This window comes from Rhodamnia argentea, chromosome 6, assembly GCF_020921035.1.
Source record: "Rhodamnia argentea isolate NSW1041297 chromosome 6, ASM2092103v1, whole genome shotgun sequence".
NCBI classification, from domain to species: Eukaryota; Viridiplantae; Streptophyta; class Magnoliopsida; order Myrtales; family Myrtaceae; genus Rhodamnia; species Rhodamnia argentea.
The window spans coordinates 11,151,426-11,170,071 of NC_063155.1; the positions used below are offsets into that span (position 1 = coordinate 11,151,426).

Genomic DNA, 18,646 nt, shown 5'->3' on the forward strand with positions numbered 1-18,646 from the left:
ACAAAAATAAAAAGAAACAGTTCTGAGCTGCAACAAAATAGATTTGTACTGCAGTTTACGAAGCCATTTCATGTTTCAAAAAATCACAGCTAATTTTCACGCCTCCCAAAACTGAGTATTGCCACTCCCTTATTTTCTTCACTCGGAGCTTGAAACAACTCTGAAAAGTTTTCACTCCAAACGGTTCAGCTTCTCTCCCTCTACTTTTTCTCTCTTCATCGCTGACGTCGTTCACTGTAAGTTCAAGCGCTCTCTCTCTCTCGCTCTCCCCGTTCGTCTCCCTTTCACCAATGCCTGTGCCTACGGAGTGACTCGCTGACTTGGGTTTACTGTGGTTTCTCTATCTTTTTTTTACCTTAGTATTCTGCTCCTTGATAGTTAGGAATTGGAGGAATACACGTGAATCAACTCGATATCCTATCATCGTTCATATTATGCCTCAGTTACATTTTTAACGTTCGAAGAATTCGATCTGAGTTTGGGTTTGAACGTGTTGGATCTCCCTCGGAGGAGTTTGGGTCTGTTTTTGCATTTCTTATTTTGGCCATAGTCCGTTCTTATCAGAAAATTCTTGAATAAATATGATGATAAACATTCGAATATAGTTGCTGATCTCGTACTTGAATTGTCAATGCTTTCTGTCCAGTGATTTATATCCATGGGAAACACAAGACGCATCATCAAACGTTTGGGTAAACGAGTGGTGCAGGTAAGCTACGAGTTAGAAGAGAAGGTTGAGAAACAACGCAATGGTCGCAAGCTACACTCTAATTCAGGGACTGCAAATGTGAACGCGTCAGGTAATACCTACCTATGTATATTGCTCTGAAGTTCTGCATCATGATATACTAATGTGGTCCAAGTATTGGTCTGGTTTGATAGTGTTTTATCCTTCTTTTGATATTTTTAGAATTTACTGTCTGATAGATTCCTCTAGAAAACGAAAGCGCGGGTTCACGCGTCTTCCGGGTGTATGGAATCTTCCTCCTGGGAAACGCATCAGGGTTCTGTTAGGGAAGAAAATGCAGCCTATTGGAGTTGAAGGAGGTTTGCTCGGGGAGTTTCTCGGGACCATTGCTAGAAATGGCGAGTTGGCACCATTGTTCACAACTTGGAAGCAAATTACTGAAGATATGAGACATGCTATGATTCGGATTGTAGAGGTTGTTAGCTAGTGTTCAGACAAAATTCCACTCATCATGTTATAAAGTATATAACATCATTATGAATTTTTCTTTTTTGTAGTCCAAATTTGATTATCCTCGTATACCAGCTATGGAAAAATGGATTCTACATTCCATAAACTCTAAATGGAGAAATTGGAAAAGCAATCTAAAAGCTGCTCACTACGATAGCTCTCAGCCATTATCATATCATCTGAAGCATCTTCCGGAAAGGGTGAGAAGAGATCAATGGAAAAATCTTGTCGCTTTTTGGAGTTCAAAGGAAGGGAAGGTATGAATCTCGTTCTAGCATTGTTTTAATATGACTTGTCCACACAAAATGGACTTTTGTTACCCGATTAGTCAATGCCGGTTTTGTGATTTACCTTTGTTGTTTTATTTGCTGCAGAAGCTGAGCAACATAAATAAGGCTAATAGAGCAAAACAGAAGATACGGCACACCTTAGGGAAAAAAAGTTTTGCAAGGATAACAGCAGAAAAGGTACTCTTGTGTCTCCCCTTTCTGTTTCCCTAAAGGTGGTATTTATAATGTGAAATCAATACTTTCTCTTTAGAGGAGATTGTCGTATATCTTTGCACATAAGTCCAGAGTTTTTTCCCACTTTTTCAACAATAAGCTTGTTTTAACCGCAGTTGTGATAGGAAGAAAACATGATTGTCTATGTTGTTAGCACCTGCATTGATATGTTGTTCTTCCTCCAGCTTGGTGATTTGGATTTTCTAGTGACATTAGAATTATCCATAACTTGATTTCAGGTTTATCTAGCTTGCAAGGACCACCATCATCATTCATGAATGATCTATACAGCAGCTAGAGCTGTAAAGTAAACTTGAGATTATGAAACCTGTACAGATTTCTATAACTTAAACCATCATACATGCGTGCACACTTACCACAATGGTTGCAAAGCCATTCAATATAGTTCATCTAATATCGACCAATGTTATGCAGTCTTGGCAATGACAATATTGCTACTACGATGCACAGAATTTATACGGTTATATGAGCAGAAGCCGAACGGATCAAGAATAGAGAGCGAGCTGGAATGAATAGTCTAAAATTAAAACCCAAAAAGGCTAATTTCCTAGTGTGTGTTTTCATATGGTTTCGGTGGATGGCAAGTCATATGACAATCATCAAGGAAAAATCATAGAAAGGAAGGACGTGATTATTTTTTCAATTTGATATCTTTGGACTTCTTTTCCTGTTTCACTGGACATTGGGAAATAATGAATGCCTTTTTGATATGGTTCGTTCAATTATGCTGACTAACCAAGCTCTGTCACATGATGCGTCGAATTCAATGAATTGCCTCTGTTAATAGGAAGCAGAGTTAGGAAGGGAGCTAAATCGTGTTGATTTGTTCATACTTAGTCACAAAAGAAAGAAGGGCAAGAAACCGGTGGATAAGGCTGTTGCAGAGGCTATTGTACGTATTTATGAGTTCAGCTGACAATTGCTCCCAATAAGTACTAAAATCAGTAGTTTAAGAAGTTCTTCATGTTATTAAACTGCAGGGAAGTATGAATGACCTCGCGGAGGTATATCCAGAACTTTGCAAGAGCGATACCCCCTTAAATGAAGATGTTGTTTCTCTGGTGTTGGGAAAAGAGAAACCTGGACGCATCCGATGCTACGGCATAGGGCCATGCCCAAAAGACTTCGGGGCCTCCAACTCTAGTTGTCATCCAAAAGAGAAGTTAAGGTCTGAGAATGGAAAAGATGAAGAGATTCACAAGTTAAAGGAAGAATTGAAAGCAGCGAAAGAGCAATTGAAAACCACAAATGGAGATGTACAAGAGTTACAGGCCCAACTGAAAAAGATGTCCAACAGAGTAGAGAAATTGTCAGCATACTGCAGACTTTAAGTGGTCTCACAAGATCTGGACATGGTCAGCAATTCATGAGACATGGTATGCAGCTAATTTCATTGAATTCAACATAGTGAAAGGTGTTTTATTGACTAAATATTGAGTCACCTGGATGTTGGGGACTAAGGTGGATTAAAAGGGAATATTGGTGGATAGGCTTGAAACTTGAGTTTGCTATCAGGATTGCTTTGATGAATAGCTTGAAAGAGGGTTACAAATGTAGCGTTATGTAACCATGCTTTTCCTTTTTGCTGTGATTACATTGTGTTTTGGGTTTACTTCTATTGCGTTATGCCTTGCTCTTTTCAGTCTTTTTGAAGAGTACAAGTGATTGCCTTTATTAACCACTGCTGTGTTGTTTCTCTTTCTTTCAGTGTTTCGAGATAGGAACTGTTGAGCTCTCTTGTTCTTCTCTGTATTGATCTAGGAGTGTTCTAGTAACATTAATTTGAAGACAAGTTGAGATGTTGCCGGTTCTGGCAATCGAGAGTGGTTGAGGGGCACAGTCAAATGCTTGGAAATGGTCACTGTTAATGTACTGCTTATTTAATTTACCTAATGCCATTCGCTGATTACATTACAGGACCTCTATTTTTTGCCCCTCAATGGATTTCTTCTTCTTCTTCTTCTTCTTCTTCTTCTTGCTTTTAAGTTAGTCTTCTATTTCGCAATGGATTTCTCGAGTTCAGTGGGTTACAGCAATGATTGTGATTTGTGAACTCTGCATTTGGATTTATGGCATTTCATTATTTATTGAAGCGTTTGTTTGTTGCTTTGGCGACTGAGTGTGTGTCAATGGACCTCAGCATTATGCATTTTGCAATTTAGTGAATGGAGCTCCTCTATCCACGTCGCTGCATTTTTTTCAAGTGATGGAAAATGTGGTTGGCCACGTCTTGCTCGTTCTGTTTTAAGGAATTAGCTTTTTAGAGCAGTTAGGTAATATCTCTTTTAGGTTTTGATATGCTTTACATATTAATTGTGAGCCCCTCTGTCCTTCAATTTTATTACTTTCTGTGATCTAAACTTCTCTTAAATCTCTCTCTAATCCAAATTATGAAGGTTTAACTGTAGGATGTTTAAATGATCACTAAAATGATATTGTGTGCTGGTTTTGTGCCCATAATGCTTTGTCTACTTTGACAAACTCATTTGATTGTAGGATGACCATCATAATAACACGCCAGAAAGATCTCCAAACATCATTTTGTGCTTTCAATAGTCAAGTCATGAGCCATGCCCTAAGACACGATAGAAGTCGCATGAGCCAGTTGATCTGGCATTCCCTTACTTGTGTGGTCTTAGAAATTGCTTACCAAGTCACACTTTCTCATCACAAGGACCGTAGTGTGAGAAACACTAGAGGGAGAATCTCTGGAAGTTCTAGTGCTTGTGAGATTATACAAATGAGGGGAAGGGGGCCCCTATATATACTATCACAGCCGTAGATCTTCTTCCAATATAATGGTAGGGTTTCTATCTTCCCAACTAACAACTACCCGCATTAATTATAAAAATTCTCTGGAATATTGTACATTTCTTATATTGTCCATCCCTAAGAATATTCTTGAGAACTCGAGAAATATAGGAGGTTCACCTTGTCTTCTTGGATCATTCACGGTCCTTTGTATATTGAAAACCTCCAGACCGTGACATCTCCCCATCATATTGGGCGACGCCATCATCCCATCTTAGGCATTGCAGGCATCAATTTGCTTCTTGAATTTTGCCAAAGAGCTTTCGCAATTCCCAACTTGCTTCACTCTTCGGTAGGAAATTCTAGATCGAGTTCTTCAAACTGTGAGGGTCGGACCTCAACTTCTCCACGAGCCTACATCCCAAACCAATAGCCAAATGGAGAGGGTGAATGCACTACTGGAGTTTGACACAATATGAAAACAATGTAGAAGGCTAAGGCGTAAAGCTAATCGATGTAGCTCAGTTCTCTTATAGTAAGCCCATGGGCAAGAGTCCTCTGGAGATCGTGAACAGGGGGTTGATACGTCGATATGAAGGCCCATTTCGAGTGTTGCAGCGAGTCAAGAGGGTGGCATACAAGCAGGAGCTCCTATCAAAGTCAAAGGTACATCCGATGTTCAATGTGAGTATGCTTAAACAGTTTCATGCACATGAGGAAAATATGGACTGAGGAGAATCGCACCTCTTTTGGTAAAAACCTCGTATGACTGAAATGTTGATTCCATCATGTGGATCGAGTCATACAGAAGAGGTATTGCACGCTGAAGCAAGAGTATTAGATCTGATGGAAGGGTCTACTGTAGAGTAAAGCAAGATGAGAAACCCCAGAAGCTCGTTCACAATTAAAGAAGCAAATTGATGCCTTCCATGCCGAAGATGCGACAAGGGCGTCGCCCAAATGTTTTCAACATACAATGGATAGTGGATAATCTAAGAAGACCGGACGAATCTCCTGCTGGAGCTTCTCGAGTTCTCTAGAATATTTTTAGCAATAGGCAATATAGATTTCAAAATTATTTGTTATACATATCACATGTGTGCAGCCACGATTCAGGAGTGACAACCATCAAGCTCTCCAGATTATAGGTCCGTCTGGACACAATACCCTCAGTAGATGATATAAGGTCTTGTTTTATTTGAGGGGTATCTGTGATGCAAAGCACTTCATTATAGCCCCCAAATACTTGTTATCACTTCAACTTTCAATCCAACCGAATAACCACACTTGATATCACTTGGACAAACTTCTGGGCTTTTTCAGTAGAATGACAGTTTATAACCTTAAATTTGTAAACCACGAAAATTTGTAACCCTAAATTTAGTAGGATAATGACTCAGTAAAATATACAGAGTCATAAAATGAATCAGTCGGCAAAGTAACTATTTTCTAATTTTTATGAGCCAAAGTGCATCATTCATCCAAAGAGAGATTTTGGGTCTACCTGGTCCTCAGATTGCGTTCTTGGAGCTCCATCAACTCCGCGACTCCCTTGCGAAAACATAGATAGAAGTGAGGGATTAATATACCATTAAAAATTATCAACTAGTTTCTCATCACACAATTGCATCAATAGCCATTTCTTTTCTTATCACATCCTATCCAGTGCTATCTTGACTCAAAATCCAGAAGACCAAACGCATAGGGTATTAATACTAGTAAAAATTTCATGGATTTTGTCATATCCTATCCACTGTTTAGTGAACTGCGGATTGAAAGTCGGATATTCTCATATCATGTCCTATCCATTATTTGGTAAAAACTGTATATAAATATAGATGACATATATATCCCTATGTAGTGCCCCCAAAATAATATCAATCTTATTTTCACGCAAATAACATTATCATGCACAAGTGTAGTTGAAAACGTGCACAATTAATTAGACTTACAAACCTTGTTGCAAAAAAAAAAATTAAATTAGGCTCACAATACCACTATATTTAAATTATTATTTATGTTATTGAACAACACTTCTAATGGATCGAAGTTTGTAAAATAGCAAGCATGTATTATTAATTCATTTGAAAGCAAGATAAATGGTAATGTAATTGAGCCTTCGAGGAGGTAAGTAACCTGTAGTTTAGCCATAGTTCAAGTATTACATAAGGAATGTGTCTCAATAATAACAAACCAACACCATATTATACATGCCTAATAGCAATTGAAATAAAAAAAAAAAAAAAAAAAACTTACAACTCAAGTCTTACAACTATGGGAAACAAATGATTCTTCCAAAAATGTCAAGTCATACAACTCCTTCATGTCCTCGACTTGCATTCCACTCATTAAACATTTGTACTATCAAATTTTGTCTCCATGTCATCCAATGATCTGGCCTCTCAACAATATCAATTGTTTCCACATCTTCAATGGCGTTAGTAACTTCATCTAACTACACCTCGATTGGATCAATAGCCATTTCTCTTCTTGTCAAGTTGTGTATAAGGCAACAAGCTATGATTATTTGACCTTGCATACTGATTGGATAAAAAGATGGACTCCTAAGAATAGCCCACTGTAATTTAAGGAGATTGAAGCATCTTTCTATGACATTTCTAGCTTAAGAATGCTTTATGCTGAAGTACTCCTCAGCAAAATTTGGCATACAACTTGCTGTCCACTCGGATAAGTGGTATCAAGTACCTCTATATAGAGCAAGAAAGCCCTCCCCATTCGTGTATCCATCATCTACAAGATCATAATTACCTAATAACAAATAATAACATCATTAATTGTCTTATAATCGTCAATACATACATGAAAAAGAATGCAACAAATTTATAAAGGCTTATCTAACCAACGAGAATCTTCAGACCATTTGGTTTAACTAAAGCATCTCAAAGCATTATAGAATCTGCTGCGGAGCCTTTCCATCCAGGTAAATCATATATAAATCTCATGTCATGTGAACAAACTCCTAACATATTAGTCGCTACCTCGTCCTTTCTATTTCGGTACCTCGGTTTATCAACCTCCGAAATCCATACCCTAATGTATGTGCCATCTAGTGCTCCTAAGCAACTCAAGAAACATGAAATTAATGAAATAATCTTAATTTTAAAGTATTAAATTAAACCATGCAATGGTGTAAACATACCTTAAACCATTTCCATCTCTCTATCGCGACCAAAAATTAGGCTAACAGATTATCAAGTTAATTAAATTAACTAACCTAATTCGGACCCTCTCAAGTTTTACCTAATCGCAACTTAGGTTCAATTCATGAAAAATATTCAATTAGAGCCACCACAAATCATTTCACGGAAAGTTGACTAGAAATCTTAATAAAATAGCGGGAGAATTATTTTATTTCTGCGTACGAGAGAAAAATGAGTTCGGGGACTTGGTTACATTAATTGGAAAAATTAATACCCTTTCGGTACCAATTTCATGAAAGATCTCTTTTTGATTGATCGATGTAAATTGATTGATTTAGGAAAATGTGACATGACCATGTATTATGCGAAAATGGTTTGATTTTTTTTTAGTATTTTTGGCGAAAATAAAAAGCACTCAAAAATCAATAAAAAAAACTTGAATAAAAAAAACCCATTATATACCTTTTAATTTCTAATTTTTTCAAAAATTCACTCATCCCCAAAGATATGGGTTAAAGAAGAATTTTTATCCGCTATATCCTCAAAGATTCAAGCCGGTATGCGGATAGGGGTATAAAACAACAACGTCCCTTTTGTCAAAGGGAAAAAACACGAAATTTTATATTAAATCACCATCCTATTTCATAAGATCATGGCCAAGGCATATAATTTATTTTTCGACGGGACAAGGCACATGGGAGCACATATTATGGGCATGTTTGTTTATAAATGTGCAAACTTTATAACAAGCAAGCAATCAAACAAACATGACTAAAAATAAAATAAAAATGAGCCAATTGATTTTAATTTTCGAAAATTTGCAAGGGGTGGCCGAAAATGTGATGTGAGGGCCCTGTTTTCCTCATCCAAAGTTCGAATTAATTTGAGAAAATTATCCTTAAGAATAAAAAAAATATTTCAGATAATTCTCAAAGAAATTGGATATTGTCCAATCGAATTCAAATCTTATCTCTAATCAAATAAATTCAGGAAATTCATGAGAGATAAGACAAGACCAATCCACATGCTAGAGATAAGCATTCAAAGCAAAGGATTTATCCGCAACAAATTCGATATTATCCAATTTAAATATCCTCAAAGATTAGACAAAAGTTCGGTTTATTAGACTTCATCTATAACATAGAGATAACATCAAGAAATCGCAAGATAACGCAACTCAACCAATTTAAGTGATAAAATTCAAAAGCAAGCATCATCTATCCACATGAGCAATTTGGCCATTGAGAGTGAGAATGCCGAAAATTAATTCCTGTTCCACAAAGATTTTTCCATTTTTCAGTTCGTCCAATTTGATCCAAAAAAATTGTTGAACAAAATTCGAGAAAAGATTTTTCCAATCAATTTAATTAATTTTCAAATATGTGCATGCAATTCAACTAATTTTATGATCAAATTAGTCTTGTTCAAGGAACACGGAATTTTCATTCTAAACATAGCAATTTTCGGTTTACCCATGGATTTGGTAGAAAAGGTTTAATTTTCCCAACTTTCATTGCAAATCAAGTGTGCTCGTGACATTACAAGAACATCAAAGCAAGTTTCCAAGTGAACAAGAATGAATTGGCAATCAAAAGTTGATAAGAATTGCCTTTCCAAGCTAAATTCCAGCACGCGCACTAGCTGTGTATGTCGCCTAGGATAGCCCTTTTTGCTCAAGATGAGTTCCGGATTTACCCAATCTCTAACAAAAGATAAGTAGCGATGTTAGATTTGCAATAACAATGAAAAATAAGATTGAATCAACCTCGGAATGGGGTTGTTTTGCGGCTAGACAGCAGGACTTGCGGTGGCCGTTTGCGAAGTGGATGGAGGGGGACGGTGGTGCTTGGCTGTTGACGGTGAGTGTCGTTGACGTCATGAGAGGGAAAGCCACTGGTTGTGCTCGCCGATTCTCAGTAAGGGAAGCAATAATATTGACCAAGCTTCAAAGAAACCCTTTTTTTGTGTCTGATCAATCCTTCCTATTGCTTCAACAGTTTGACTCTTCACACATGATTGGGCTGGGAGGAACTCAATGCATCATTGCTGGACAAGTGGAAGCGTGCATCTTTCCTATGTCAATGCGACTTGTGGATGTCTCTACCGAGCACACCAAGAAGACTAGGCTTCAATGATGGTATCGGCTCAGCTAAGGTTCGTAGTGAGATCTTGACGTTAAGGAGACTCTCGGTTAGGGCAATGGCGAAGTTGCTTAGAGGAACATAAGCCTCGATAGATGGATGCGCTCTACTGACTTCACTGGATGATCCGCAAAAGAGAGAACTTCACAGCATGGACTAATGTGGCCTCGTTATCCCGATAGGCAGCGGAATTTGAAGTCGCCTCGTGTTGGCTTACAAGCTCCCTGCTTTTCCTATTATTTTTTTTATTGTGCCATGTACTTCTGTGAATGGCCTGGAGAAAATAAAAAATCAAAGAATGAAAGAGCAACGCAGATATGTGATACTCAAGAAGGATCCACTCCCCTTTTCTTTTCAACATGCCCCCTCCTTTTGGCGTTACATGCATATCAATATAGTTGCAGTAGATGTGTCCGTGGAGAAACCTTTGACTCGCCTCTCAATGTCTTTCTCCTCTTCTCTTCTGCAGCCCTCAAAACCGTGTGCATGACCCTTATTGGCGAACACTACCGAATATACCATGAATTACCGAGGGAACTTCGGAAGTGCAGAGAGATCGGAAAACAATTCCGCCTGTGTCTCTCCCGTAGCCGCGCACTTAATGAATGCCCCCCTATGGCCGTGTATTACAATGAAGTGTCCTTTTTCAAACCTTAGGCTTAGCTCTCTATTTATAGACTAAGAATTTTCTAGTCCTAGTTGAATAAAGACTCATCATCGACCTTGGATTAAAAATTCTGATTTTTGAGAGTCCGATCTCTTTAAAACTCTTCAAAATTTCAGCCACAAATTGGAATCTCATTGGGCCAGGCGAATTTTATGTGAGTTCGGGCTATGCCGGGCTCTTTTGGGCTCAAATCGAGCTTTAACTAATTAATTAATTAATTAAAAGCCTTGAATAATTCAAATAAGGAAAATGGGCTGAATTAAGTTTGAAAAATAGGTCTAAGCTCTCTTGTAAAATTCGGCACACCTCCTGTTATGCTTGATTGGAAATTTCCAACCGAGTCCGGTATGGTCGCATGTCAAATTAAGTTCAATTGCTTCGCCTATGGCTTGAATGAAAATGCATGACTAACAGAAAATAAATATGCTATGCATGGGAAATTATTTTGCTGTGAGAAATATGACTAATTCTCATTTTATGCTTAAATAAATGAATTCCTAAAAATCAAAATTTATGTGTCAACACTCTCGTTGATGCATCCATCTGGAATTGGTTCCAGTGAGACAAGAAGAATACTATGCATTCTTATCACCGCACTTAAAACTAAGTTAAAATACCTATTTATTGTCACCCCAAACCTCATAAATCCGAACTAGATGACGCAATTTTCACATGATGAGCAGGTACATGTAGGAACATTACCACTCGTTCTTCTACAATTACAAGTCCATCTTCTTTTAACCTACCAATTATATGTACCAACTCGCATAGTAGAATAAATGTATGTCTATCCATCTTAAGTTATTCCACACAATTCAAGTCACCGCTGTTAATGAGGCTGTCAAGGTGATCTAAATGAGTATGGCTTCTACCATATGTACAATCCTTCAATATATGGTTATGGTAGTGCCTTTCAGCAGTAATGGACAACACAATCATGTACATCATACACAAAAACAACATATGTAGGTTCATCTCCTCTAGTACAATAAAAATGCAAAAACATTGGGCAAGTACAAATTGACAAGTTAGATAATAGTTAAATCATCCAAAATAATATCTTTTTCAAATCAATAGATTTTCACATAATCAATCCATGATTATTGCCGGATATACGCAAACACAAAGGAAACGAACTAAAGTTGACATGTGAAGTCCTGGAAATTCATAGTTTGTAAGAGACCGAATTCAATAAAAAGGACAATTATTGGATTTTAGTCGGCGTAAAATTTCGGATCGCAAGGACGTAAGTGGCAAATTTTGGACGGTTCCCAAAATGTTGTTCGGTTTAGATTAGGTCTCGAAAATCTTAGTCGCCACGTTTTAGGATTTATTTCCTCAAGCCCGAGCCTATTCTTGACCAAGCCTAACCTGGGAAAATTCAATTTTTATTCTCAGTCGGTTGAGCCAAAAATCCATTTAGTCCCGAATTATTGATTTACCATTTTGCCCCTCTTTCATTCACTAGAAGACAAGATATTGAATATCTTGTGCGCCCCACTTTTGGTATTTTTCCCCAACCACCAGTCAAGTCAACCGGTCAACCACCCCACTCTCATCTCTCTCTCTCTCTCTCTCTCTCTCTCTCTCCCTCTCTCCCTCTCCCGCGCGCTTGCTCCCCTTCCTCTTCCAGTTCCTCATGCGAACCCCCTCCTCCGATCGAGCCTTTCCTCCTCCTTTTTTGGCGATTTTTGTGCGACAGCCACCACCCTCCACCTTCATCCTCCTCCTTCTACCACTTCTAGCCGCCACGACCACCATTCCAACCGCCGTGCGTTGTCGGACAGCCGTGGAACACCCCTCTCGCGCCCATGCTTTATTTCGACGTCTGTGGGCTATTGCAGCTGCGCCCGCCCTTGCCTCCGCTCCCAGCTACCACCTCACCACCCCTACCAACCCTCGATTCTTGCCTCGACCGTCACAAGCCGCCGTGGAAGCAGCGGAGCACCCCAAGAGAGTCGACGCCTTATTCTGCCTCTATTCTACCCCAATCTTCGTGTGTCATTGTTACGGCCCCTTCCGCTGCTCGCCGACCACCCTCAACCGTCGCCCGCAACCTCCCGTTATCCCACAAAACTCGCGAAAGCTAGTCGTCGCCCGTGGAGGCCGTGAACCACCCCGACCAGCCTCCCCTATTTTAACGTCGCCCCTGTCTTATTTTGACCCCGAGCTACTGCTTAGTCGCCTCCGGCGGTGTCCAGTTGCCATCGCTACCACCTCCAACCAACCCGAAAACCTCCAACCCTAGTTGACCTTTCCTCTAGCCTTGGACCGCCCAAAACTCCACAAAATAGCCCCATTTCCATTGTTCCGGCCGTTGCCTTATTTTCGCCCGACCACTGTTCACCACCGGCCGCCATTGTCCCGGCTTCTGTTTCGAACCTCGTGTCGCTGCCCCAAGGTGTTGCCACATCCCGCAAACCATCCTTGACCGAGTTGGAAGCCCGGAGCTCGAGTTGACCGCAAGTCGCCGAACGTCACCGCCGAGCCGAGTCGAGTTCGTTGTCATCGCCGCCCCGAGTTGAGACTGTCTAGGCTAATTTTAAATTAGTGAGTTAGCCCCTAACTCTCGGTTAGGATGCTAATTGCGTTCGGAATTAGATTAATTGGCTAGCTAGGGTGTTTAGGTAGTTTAATTACGGTCGGATTAGATAGAAACGTGGTTTAGGCTAAATAACCGTAATTAGTTAAGTCGATCGATTAGCTAGATCATCTGCGGCTAATGGGTGATTAGAATTGATTGTGTTGATTGATCGCGAGCAAGCGATATGGCAGAACCGAGTGGACACTTAATTGTTGATTGGATTGGACCGTTGATAGTTCAATTTTATGAAATTGGATTAGTATGTATCATTGGATTTGTGGAGCATGTTTGGCTATTTATCCCGATTGTTGCTTGCTCGGATGTTGTGGTTGGATTGTTGGATGTTGTGGATGAAAATTGTGGGTGTCAATCCCACGTTTTCTAGATGCAAAGTCTGGTGGATAATCTACGCATTCATGCAAATTGAGTGAAATCCAACCGCATATTTTAGCATGAAAACGGCCTGGTGCCAAGTCTTTGATCATGACTGCATGAACATTCAGCTAAGTATAAAGATAAGAAATTGACTGATTGTTGCCGGATGTGCTTGAGTGGTTACTTAATGGTTGTTCCCGACATGATCGTGCCATGTCGATCGGAAGTGCACGACTTGTCGGATGCACGTCAATCGGTGTCATTGGGTTGATCGGATGCTGGTCGCGACTTGTAATGCACCGATGCTCCTATTGGAATGCCTACTATATCGTGTCGTGTCAATCGGAATTACATTGGCATAGTAGTCGCCATCGCCGAAGTAATGGGACGATGCCTAGTCCCATTAGTAAAGTACCAAGTGTCTACTATATCGAGCCATGTAGCCTCATATGTTAATAATTGGACTTCGTGTGGTGTCCCATGTGTGCAAGTTGATGTGATACCTTGCCGGTTGTTTGTCTGTTGTGACTGTTGATTTAAGTCAAGCATTGCATTATGCATGGCCGAGGACCGGTAAGTTACATGTGGTTGAATTATGTGTTTGATGCTTTGCGGATTCTTGGTAGGTTAATCTGAGCGAATCAACGCCCTAGTCGGGTTTAGACATTGACTCATTGAGATTATTCTCACCCCGTCGTTGTTAACCATTTTTAGGTCCCAAGTGATGGAACCCGTGGATGTTAGGGCAGGGTTGTTAGAGCAGATTTTGAGAGTAGATGAGGGCTTAACCTTACCCAACCGTGTACTTTTTGAGGTTCTAGTGAGCCGCCCCAAAGAATGGGGTTATTTATGTCTTCTATAGCTTAGTAGAGTTAAGACTCATATGTCTTTAACTTTATGAAATGAAATTTTCTTTTGTGAATAACTTTCATGTCTGTTTACTACTTTACTATCCCACTTTGGTTGTTGATTAGGGAGTTCACGTTTTCGCATGCGCCGCAAGTGTATAGGTCGATAGTGTGCCCGGGACGCTATCCTTCGTGACCTGTGGCGAATTGGTAGGGATGTCGCAGGCTCGGGGATCGGGGCGTGACATCCCCGTCCAAGGTGGTATTACAGCAAGGTCAACCTGATCCATCCGGTCATGTTTTAGAGTGATAAGGAGCGTTGGGTTCTTGGGATAGTTTGTGGGATTGAAATTCCGTGCATGTATTTGTTATTAAAGTTTTAAGGCTGTATGCCCGAGTACTCATTAGTGTTGCTTCGGGGTGAGCGGGATCCCGTATGGTACCGCAAGCAGAGTGGTTTGTTAAGCTAGTTAGATCGGGGTTCATAACGGTTGAGAGCAGTCTTTGGAATATCTACGCCACTAAAGGACAGAGTAGTATCTGTTATAGGGTGCTCTAGGTGTAAGTTTATTATATGTGGTCACATAGAGAAGATGGATTTGATTGTGCAAGAGTATAAACTAGGGAAGTCCAATGCGGTGGGCGATGCGCTAAGTTGGAAGGTGGAGTTAGCCACCGTGAGTCGATTGAAATATCCTCCGGTCGAGAGAATCAATGAGGAGTTTATGTATGACCCCGCTGCGAAAGCTCTTCTTAGGTATGCTAAGGAGGACAAAACTCAAAGGTTCCCGTGCGAAGACAACCTGCTTTATACCACGGGGTGACGACTAAAGTCGAAGAAGGCAGTCTTGTGAGAATGTCATGATTCGAAGTGTGCGGGTTATCCTGGTGTCCATGGCACTATGGCATTGGTAGAGGATCAACATTTCTAGACTCACATGCAGGGATGATGTGGAGGCATATGTATAAACGTGTTTGGTGTGCCATCATGATAAACCGGAGCAAAAATCACCAGCTTGTCTCTTGGAGCCGATGCTAGTTCCAGAACGTCCACGGGAGAGCATTTCTATGGATTTTATTGTTGGGTTGCCCAAGTCTGAAGGATATCGGACGTTGATGGTCGTAATGGATCATTTTTCTAAGTATGTGACATTTGTGCCGGTGTGAGAGAATTGTCCAACCGAGGAGGTTGCTAAATTGTTCATGAAGCACATCGTCAAGCTCTGGGAAGTTTAATGAACCATCGTGAGCGATCAAGACCCTCGGTTCACTCGGAGATTTTGAACCGAGCTCTTCAAATTGTTTGGAATGGACTTGAATTTCTCTATAAGTTTCCATCCGCAAACGAATGGGAAAATGGAGCGCCACACAATGAGATTAGGTTAAACTAATCGACGTAACCCAATTCGCCTATAATCTACAACGTAGTGAATCAATCGGGAAGAGTCCATTCGAGGTAGTCATGGAGCAACAACCGCTCACACCAAGCGTGATTGTAACAGGGCATAAAGGAAGTAGCCCCACCGCGCATAAGTAGACCACGGAGTGGCACGAGCAAGCTAATCTTGCTCATACCTTACTTTATAAAGAGTCGAAACGCATAAAGAAGTAGGCGGATCAGAAGCGACGACACGTGGAGTATCAAGTTGGAGACTAAGTGCTATGCAAGTTACCGGTGCGGTACAAGGGCGTCCACAAAGCACTACTCCGACAATACAAGGGGCCGTTCCGCATCGTCTAACGGGTCAGCAATGCAACATACAAATTGGATCTCCCGACCAAGTTGAAGATTCATCCGGTGTTCCATGCAAATATACTTAAACCATTTCATGTGGATAAAGAAGACCCGGATCGAGGCAAGTCGCAACGGGTGCCGTTTGGAGCTAAAACCTCATACGATCGAGACATCGACTACATCGTGGGGAATCGGGTTGTTCGGAAGCGGTATTGCACGCCAAAGAAGAAGTATCTAATCCGATGGAAAGGGCTTCCCGAGAGGAAATCTAGGTGGGAACTTAGCGAGTCTCTATGGCACTTCCAAAAGCATATCGAAGCCTACCTTGCAGAGAGAGCAACGAGGGCATTGCCGGAATAGGTGGGGGAGAATAACACAATCCAGGAGAATTGAATCATCCTCGAAGTTTTATGCCACGACGGACCGTGGTCTTTCAAAGAATAATACTCTTTAGGATTCTAGACAGATTGAGGGGCAGGCGTTATGGAAATTTCTCGTTTCTGTATTATCGCGGGTAGTTAGGAGTTGGCTTTCCCCGATTTGTACTCTAGCACATAGTCAAATTCCACTAGAAAATCCTGCTAACAACTTGCTTCGGACTCAACTTCTTTTTGCGTCTGGAAATAGCTCGAAGCAACATTGTTCGTCCTCATGACAAACTTTGAACCCAATAGAAAGAGACACTAAGTATGAAGACAATATGCTACGGATATCATCTCCTTTCTTGAATGATATAACTCCGTTCGGTCTCATTCAATTTTCGTGACTTGAAAGCCATAGAATGTCCGTCATGCATTAAAAAACCCCCAATAGCATAATCGGAGGCATCGGTTTCTACCTTATATGGCTTCGAATGGTTAGGCCATTGCCATAGGCCAATCGATTCAAGACTTGATCCACACTCAACCCATGCGACCTTAGGAACTCCGCTCCCTAAGTCAGCCTTAACCGGCTCAACTCACAAGACTCCAAAGAGAGAAGTTCTGTATACTCTATTACTCGTGAAAATGAGATGATACAACGAGCAGGAGGAAGTCCCCTTATATACAAGTTCTTGTGAGATATCGTCCGTAGATCCCTCCTAGATCTAACAGTGGAGATTACATCTCCCCAACTACCATCTACCCACGATAAATACAGTAACAAGAAATTTCCATATCGCCCGCCCCTGGATCTTCTAGAATTCTCTAGGGTACTCTTCCTTCAATGACCATGGTTCGTCGTGCTAGAAACCCACTTGGGTGATTTAATTCTCCCGAACTATGTCATTCTCTCCCACTCAATCCGGCAATGCCCTCGTCACACTCTCCGCTGGGCATTTGACACGGTCCGGGAGAATTGAATCACCCAAGAGGTTTTCTGGTACGAAGGACCGTGGTCTTTGAAGATGGAATACCGTAGAGAATTCTAGAAGATCCAAGGGCGGACGATATAGGAATTTCTCATCACTATATTTATCGCGGGTAGATGGTAGTTGGAGAGATGTAATCTCCACCGTTAGATCTAGGAGGGATCTACGAACGATATCTCACGAGAACTTGTATATAAGATGACCTTCTCACCCTTATTGTAACATCTCATTCTCACGAGTTATAGAATTTACTGAGCTTCTCTCTCTAGTTTCTCTCTCTAGAAGTCTTATGAGTTTGAGTGGGTAAAGCCGACTTAGGGAGAGGAGTTCCTAAGGCCGCATGGGTTGAGCGAGGATTGAGTCTTGAATCGATCGGCCCGTGACAAGTGGTATCAGAGCTAACATCCAAGCAACCGTAGCCAACATTCATCCAAGAGGCGTGATGGATGCTTCCGGTGTTATCCGTGTCCAAGAAGAGTAGGTCGCGGACGAACAAAGGGGAAAGGCTGCAGAGGTAGTGGACAAGTCGAAGAAAGATCGTCCCAACTCTAAGGAGGTTATGGAGAACTTGGAGACCCGTCTAGTGCAAATGGAACTTACGCTAGCGGAAGTCCAAGGCGCGATCGGGGATATGGCTAATGACACCGATGGAGACGAGTCGGACAAAGGGGTACTCGAGGTGGAAGTCCAAGAGCTGAAGTCCGACATGGGAGAGCTTTGAGGGGAAGTGTTGGGCACTCTGACGTGCACCACCGATGAACTGCGATGACGGAACAATGACTTGCGGGCCTTAGTAGAAGCTATGTGCGGCGAGCGGGATACGGTCAAGACGAGACTTGACCGGGTAGAGGCAGCACGCGTGAACGGGATAATTACGGTGTAACCAACCCCACGAGTGGACGCCCCGAAGCCTAAGGAGTTTAAGGGCTCAAGGGTGGCCAAGGACGTTGACAACTTCCTATGGTACATGACCCAAGACTTCCAAGCGACGGGAGTCACCAACGAGGAACCAAAGGTTAGTACTGCTGCTATGTATCTTATAGAGAATGTTTTAGTGTGGTGGCATCATAGGATGAACAATCGGGTAGGTGAACCGATCATGTCCCGGGAAGCGTTCGAAGCGGAGTTTCGATGCCAATTTTATCTAGCCTATGCGGAAGAAGAAGCCTGAGACGAGCTTCGTCGCCTACAGCAAAAGGGTGGAGTTTGTGAGTATGCGAAGAAGTTCTCCGAACTATTGCTGCAAATCCCTTCAATGAACGACAGGGAAGCCTACCATCAATTTGTTGGTGGATTGAAACCATGGGTCAA

At 41.3% G+C, this 18,646-nt stretch overlaps 2 protein-coding genes across 5 annotated transcripts; both read left to right on the plus strand.

Annotated features, from left to right (window-relative positions):
- The first annotated feature begins 640 nt into the window (after window positions 1-640).
- On the plus strand, window positions 641-2,562 carry LOC115731937. Of its 4 annotated transcripts, none has more exons than XM_048281267.1 (4): window positions 641-1,125; window positions 1,246-1,455; window positions 1,573-1,665; window positions 2,459-2,562. In XM_048281267.1, the coding sequence occupies exons 1-4, from the start codon at window positions 1,084-1,086 to the stop codon at window positions 2,504-2,506; spliced, it is 393 nt and encodes a 130-aa protein (XP_048137224.1). In that variant the 5' UTR covers window positions 641-1,083; the 3' UTR covers window positions 2,507-2,562. The 4 variants fall into 4 exon arrangements, 3 of the variants coding, with proteins under 3 accessions (XP_048137224.1, XP_048137226.1, XP_048137225.1); XM_048281269.1 differs by having other exon boundaries at window positions 2,517-2,537; XM_048281268.1 differs by lacking the exon at window positions 2,459-2,562 and adding an exon at window positions 2,137-2,163.
- Window positions 2,563-2,575: 13 nt separating this feature from the next.
- Window positions 2,576-3,282, plus strand: LOC125315642. The gene is made up of 2 exons (XM_048281270.1): window positions 2,576-2,614; window positions 2,703-3,282. The coding sequence occupies exon 2, from the start codon at window positions 2,709-2,711 to the stop codon at window positions 3,051-3,053; it is 345 nt and encodes a 114-aa protein (XP_048137227.1). The 5' UTR covers window positions 2,576-2,614; window positions 2,703-2,708; the 3' UTR covers window positions 3,054-3,282.
- Window positions 3,283-18,646: the final 15,364 nt, after the last annotated feature.

Coding starts and splice junctions, on each gene's coding strand:
- LOC115731937 (XM_048281267.1), top strand. CDS start 1,084: ATGGCGAGTTGGCACCATTGTTCACAACTTGGAAGCAAATTA. Junction 1,126..1,245: donor CACAACTTGGAAGCAAATTA/CTGAAGATATGA, acceptor TCTTTTTTGTAG/TCCAAATTTGATTATCCTCG. Junction 1,666..2,458: donor CAAGGATAACAGCAGAAAAG/GTACTCTTGTGT, acceptor ATGCTGACTAAC/CAAGCTCTGTCACATGATGC.
- LOC125315642 (XM_048281270.1), top strand. CDS start 2,709: ATGAATGACCTCGCGGAGGTATATCCAGAACTTTGCAAGAGCGATACC.